The sequence below is a fragment of the Megalops cyprinoides genome, chromosome 15, assembly GCF_013368585.1.
Source record: "Megalops cyprinoides isolate fMegCyp1 chromosome 15, fMegCyp1.pri, whole genome shotgun sequence".
Taxonomy (NCBI): domain Eukaryota; kingdom Metazoa; phylum Chordata; class Actinopteri; order Elopiformes; family Megalopidae; genus Megalops; species Megalops cyprinoides.
In genome coordinates this window covers 5916222-5922500 of record NC_050597.1, presented here as the reverse complement: position 1 = coordinate 5922500, position 6279 = coordinate 5916222, and the positions used below count along the sequence as shown (strand labels likewise).

At 39.5% G+C, this 6279-nt stretch overlaps 1 protein-coding gene across 1 annotated transcript in view; it reads left to right on the top strand.

The window, feature by feature from the left end:
* Positions 1-3971, top strand: part of LOC118790425 (VIP peptides-like) — a 4246-nt gene extending 275 nt beyond the window's left edge. The window contains exons 2-7 of the mRNA XM_036547332.1: positions 392-496; positions 884-997; positions 1255-1359; positions 2397-2528; positions 2873-2981; positions 3900-3971. Of these exons, the coding sequence (XP_036403225.1) occupies positions 402-496; positions 884-997; positions 1255-1359; positions 2397-2528; positions 2873-2981; positions 3900-3908 (564 nt within the window). The 5' untranslated portion in view covers positions 392-401 and the 3' untranslated portion in view covers positions 3909-3971. The remainder of the gene's footprint in view (positions 1-391; positions 497-883; positions 998-1254; positions 1360-2396; positions 2529-2872; positions 2982-3899) is intronic.
* Positions 3972-6279: the final 2308 nt, after the last annotated feature.

The window sequence follows — 6279 nt, the reverse complement described above, 5'->3', positions numbered from 1 at the left end:
ACAGTAGATTTGTGTTCCAGTTTTGATATGATGAAAAAAGTACATCTGGAGACATTGTTTAGGGATAGACACAACTGTCCGACACGCAGCTCATTACAGTGTAAAGGTAGACTTCTTTGTGGAGCGTTTTAAAAGTCAAGTGTGTATATTATTTAGAATTAATATACGCAATTTGTCTTAATAGTGTTGCGACTATCGTTATTTCATATACGTTCTTACAAATGATTACGTTAAAGTGCGTGAATAAGAGCTTGCTTTTGCAATGCCATGCTTTGGAAGCAATGCTAAAATACTGTGTGTGTGTGATATTTCTTCAAAATTCGAAAGGGTAGTGTTTAGTATTGACAGGAATACGTACACAAACGGATGAGCACTTTCCGTCCATGTACAGATTGCGAGCGATGTTACCAAGGAACGGCTCCCAGCTCCTTCTCCTCGTGGCCATGTGTAGTGTGTTATGCTCCAGGACGCTGAGCCTACCGTATCCACCAATGAGGTAGGAGTTCACCGAAACTAACACGTACATTTAAACTTGAATACCAAGATGTCCTAAATATGTATGGAAGCTACAAACGTACAATTCTTGTACGTTAAGTGTCCACACAAGTGTGCTTTATCTTGTACAATCAGCTGTAAATCAGAAAAATACACAATATTATTTAATGTTTAATTTCTTATGAATTCTTACTGTCAATTTCATAACTGTATTTATCATAAATTAAATGATCACGCCTGTAAATTCTCAAGACAAGCTGGAGATGGTCAACCTTAAAATAATAAATCAAAAGTTTCTTCAATGTTTATTTGACTGTTACTAAAGTTTTTGTTCGCCAATGTTAACTAATCGATTGATTAATTAATTAAAATAACCGTTCATCTGCAGGTTGGGTAAACTTGAAGGCGACAGCGAGAATGACTGGACAAAGAGCCCCTCCGCACAAGATTCACTTCCAGAAAGCTATAAACTTTACTACGACCTACCAAATGCAGCTGCACGGTACGACTCTACACACTCCTGTTTTAAAATGTTTTTCTTTCGTTGCGTTTCTGCAGCTTCTATGCGTTAACGGACTGACAGTTTAAAGAAGAGAATAACACCTTCTCGCAGTAGTAGCAGTTATATTTAGCTTTTATTTTACTTCAAACTGGTTACGTTCATTATAAGCAACGCTTTACTTTATTTGTTTATTATAAACAATATTCAGATGTATTTTCAAACAATTCTTTGACTTTTATTATTAATATTTTCCTCAGACCTACGAGGCACGCAGATGGTCTTTTCACAAGCGGATACAGCAAACTTCTTGGGCAACTGTCTGCCAGACGATACCTGGAATCTTTGATTGGAAAAAGAGTGAGGTAAGCTTGCGTTTAACTTAATTTTTAAATCATTGACTTACTTTTTTTTCTTTCTTTTGAAATAATTACATACTCCACTTTATAAATTTGGACATGTGCACGTTATTCTACAAGTTCATCGGAGGTACGATAAATAGATGACGAGTTGCTGCTTCCCGGTGCATTTCTTTATTCTCTGTCATTCATTCGGTATTTAGCGAAGTTCAGCTGAAGGGAGTCACGGGTTCGTCAGCAAACTGATTTAGACGCTTTTCCCATGGCCGTGAATTTCTGCGCATTTCCACGCGGTTCCGCGCATAATTGTTGTAACGCTTTCAGAAGTTGAACGCAACGATATGTAATCCGTAAAATGTCTACGTAAAATTATGTGTTTCCGCAAATAGCAATCCTACTGCTTCAGAAATGTCCAAGGTCAACGACGCAATTATTCACAGTGGTGTGTGGATGATGCAATTTGTATGTTATTCATTATGCTTTGTGGTCTCAATATATCATTATTAGGCTATTTAAACTGAGGTTATACAGGAACAGAGAGGTCAGACTGCTTCAAATATTTTAAATTAGTTGTAGTTTTACCCTAAAAGATATAAATAGAAGGAATTAGGGACATGCTTGAATATCACAATAAATCAACGGATTCTGTCTTAGGGTACTCCACCTACTGACTGCTGCAGCTTAGTGTGTATGTAAAATGTCAGGTTCTTTGTCTAAGCCTAAGCATTCAGCACAAAGGCAGAAGTCGGTTAACTTTATTTGGTGGACATTGGTTGATGTGATCTAGTAATGCTGTTCAGCAACCTTGGGTCACACCAAGTCAGACTTACTTACATTTGTCATAAGAGTCTCATTTGCCCAACATACATCAGTGATTCCATTATACCCAAGGTACAGCGGTGTCATAAATTAAATTAGCCTTCAGCGGACTGACTTTGGGGTCTTTCCTATGTTCTCATGTATGGTAATTTGACACCATTTTCTAAAATAACTCTGCTGTGATTATGATTGATTATGACTTATTTTGACTTTATCTGTTGAAGCAATGACTTGCTGGAGGAGCCGATGCCAGTCAAGCGCCATTCAGATGCCATTTTCACAGACAACTACAGCCGTTTCCGGAAACAGATGGCGGTGAAGAAGTACCTGAACTCCGTTCTGACAGGCAAGAGGAGGTATGATATCTGGAAATGAAGGAGAACTGTGCTGTACCCAGAGGAAGCATTTATCCTGGAGAACTAGCAAATAGTGATGAGGACTCAGAGAACAACTGCCTGCATGTGAATCTTAAAGATTCAGTTATGAGCTATTGAGATTGAGTTATGATCAGTACTACTTGACATTCTGTTGTGCTGCTTCAAAAAGGTGCCAACTGGGCATCGAGGGTTATATGCTTTGATACTCAGTGAACATCATGCTTAACAATTCCATTGAATCCTGGTGCCCATTTTCTCTTTATCATTGTTTGTAACCCATTCCTCATTTGTGATGCGATATTTTCATTGGTTTTCCCTGACAGCCAAGAAGACCCCCCAAATGTGAAGGAAGAGTCTCCCAGAAATGACGCTCCCTTCTCAGAGAACTACGATGACGTCAGTGTAGATGACTTACTCAACCACCTCCCGCTGGTAGGTCCATCAAACATGGTTTTTGCTTACGGTCATCCCTACTGACATATTTCAGGGAATAGGGCAAATTACAGCTCAACAGATATGAACAGGCTGGACATGGAAACAGTTCAATGCACATGCCTATCATTGGTCAAAGGGTCCCATTGGGACAGGCCTAAACTGGCTGAGGGCTGCTTGGGTTGACTCTGAGACAGTTGCCGGGTGAAATGTCTGATTGATCACTGACAGGTGTCCCCAGATAATCGGCACAGGTACCCGCTGGTCATGACTGTCAGTGACTCCTTCAGCAACTCAGACGCTGAGTGTCAGGGCCTGTGGGCAAGCTGGGCTGGCGGTGTGAAAGGCAGCAGATGGTTTCAATAAAGACTGTGACAGGGTGAAGCAGGGGGATCAAATCAGCCTGAATAGTGAGCCTTTTTTACTCTGGGCAGGTCGGGAGAATGATGTGTGCGCTTTTCTCATTCTCTCTGCTGTCAGTGGTCAAGCAGACATTTCTCATGTTTATGACCCAACCAATCAGTGGGAGTTTGGTTGCACTGAATGTGACAATTGGACATGGCCTAAGAAAGGAGCGGTTCACCTTACCTCAGTGTTTCTCAATCCTACTCCTGGAGCCCCCCTGTCCTGCATATCTTCTATCTATCTTTGCTCCAAACACACCTGATTGAAATGACTAACATGCTCTTGATTAAATCAGGTGTGCTCAGCTAATCAAAAGTGCCACTGATGAGTTCAGTCGGGTAGGTGGAGCAGGGAAAGATGGAAAACGTGCAGAGCAGGGGGGCCCCAGGACCAGGATTGAGAATCAGTGCCTTAGCCTGATGTTGTGGACAGTATTTTGTGAATGTAGTAATAGCACTCACTGCCCTGATCAATAATCTCACATGTTCTCTTTGTCACATTTCTGTTTTGCAGACTCTCTGAGGAACACCCCTAGGAACAAACGGCCTCCATCACCCATCCTTATTGATTTGCCGTTAAAACACCATTTAGCTAACGACATCAGTATTAAAAACCAAAACAGAAACATTTCAAAGTAAAAAAAAATGTGTGAAAAAAGTTGGCTCTTATATATAAAAAGTAAATGTTTACATTGTACATAATATACTTTAGTCTGAAACTGTACATACTGTGTATTGGCCTTGGACCAGAATCACTGCTTGGAGTAGTCTGCTGTAAATGGTAGTTCAATAAATGCATTGAAACGAGCACTGTACTGGGCATAGTACAATCATATTGTATCATAAAGAGGAGGACCACATATAGATCTGCAATGTTGCACATAATTGCTTTGTATTCATATAGAATTATAACAATACATATCCTCATCTTAAGAATTTAGCGATGCAGGACTGGCCCACCATATAATAGATGTCAATTTATTTTGTAAATCAGAATAATTTTGTATGAGAATTTATCTATCTTTTTTGTTTATAGGTCATGTCAAACCAACAGAGTTTAGGGGAAAAATGATGTAATATCCATTCTAGAAATCATAAACAGTTGTAAGCCATACAAGTTGTTCTTCTTTTAAACCACTTCCTTCCAAACATCAAATATTTGATGATTGAATATTTCCAATTTGAGCTACAGTCAGATTTAGGTGGTTGGAACTTGAATATAACAAGTCTACTTCACCATCTTTTCTAGGAAAGGCTGGCAGTGGGTAAGAAGAAGAAAAAAAGGTTTCCTTTGATTCACCACCCTATAAAGTACAACAAAACTCTTCTTATGAAGCACAGAACCTGTTGACAGCAGATCCTCTAGCAAAAACTCTTAGATTAGGCCTACATTTTAAATGTGATAGCTCTTTTAACTTCACGCTTATGTTCTATCATGTTTTGACAGCACACATATCATGTAATGGGACTGATTACAAAAGAAACATATCAATAATTTCACAAAAAAAAACAGTCTTACTTGAGACTTGCTATTGGCTGTAGGTTTTCAATCAGAACATTTGGGAGAACACTCAATACTTTTGACAGGGCAAATTTGGGTCAGAGGGTCAGATTAAATGAATGGAAGAATAAACATACTTTTGGAGAATATGCCATTTACTGAGAAATGTTGTTGAGGCATTTCTACAAAGTACATTTCTTGGTTTCTTTTTTCAAATGAATGTAACTTCTAATATATGCAGTTAATAAAAGATGATTTATTAGTGCAAAGCTATATTTATGTGTGTGATTCTTTGTGCAGTTAAACAGTAATTAGTGTTTTGTCTTCAAAAGTAATAACGTTCAGCGATCGCAATAATACACACATCACTTGGCCAAATTCACACTGATGAAGACAATATTATTGGGAACACGCTGCTGATGACTTATAGGCCAGACTTTCAGTTCTAAAGTCCCATGATCACAACCAGCACATGCTGTAATTTCCGAGTATATTGCTGTTTTAAGCACAATTAAAATTATGCTGTCTTGCATGTATTTACACATGAAATGACCATCATTGGTCTCCTGCCCATCTCTGTTGCTTACTTACTTACACTCCCAATGATGTGCTTCATTGAAATATGGCAAATAACACGTAACTCGTTAAAACAGTGAGATGCATTTTTAATCTTCTCAGGTTGACTAAAGAACAGCCAATGGTGCTTTTTCTAGTTAGAAAACAGACCCTCGTCTCATATGCTCTTGCCCAAGCCAAACCTTAGCAAATCGAATTAATCCATTTAGTGACTATGACTCTTCCCAGCAGTGAATTCATAGGTGATTGAAGGTGACACCAGCGGCACTGACGTCTCCATCGCAGAACTGCAGTACTCGTGGGGAAACCAGCCGGACTCCCTTGCCATCACCCCGGCTCCAATAAAACCACCTGCAAAGAGAGTGCAACAGAAGGTGCGAATGGCTCTTTGCCTAAAATGATCTGTCCGCAGGTTTTGAAAAAAAAAAAAGCACACACACAGACACACACACACACACACACACACACATTTTTCAAAGTGATCTGAATCGTGGTTCAAAAATGTTGGAGTTTTAGCATGGGGCGTTGATAAAGCATGGATGGTTGGCCTTTATAAGCCCTACAATTGCACAAGTTGCATGACAACGTGCAATTCACATACTTATACCCTACATGCAAGGCGGCTGAAGGCAGTTCACAATGCACTGGAAAAAAAGGACCAAAATGCCAGTCCTGGCCTCTACACACCTACGTTGCAGCGCTTTCCCATAAAATATATGCAACCTTTCATGCTCGTCTGTTTAAGAGACATTTGAAGAGGCATTCTCCATTCAAGCAATTACACAACTAGTCTCACCCGCTCCCATTGTGGCTGATT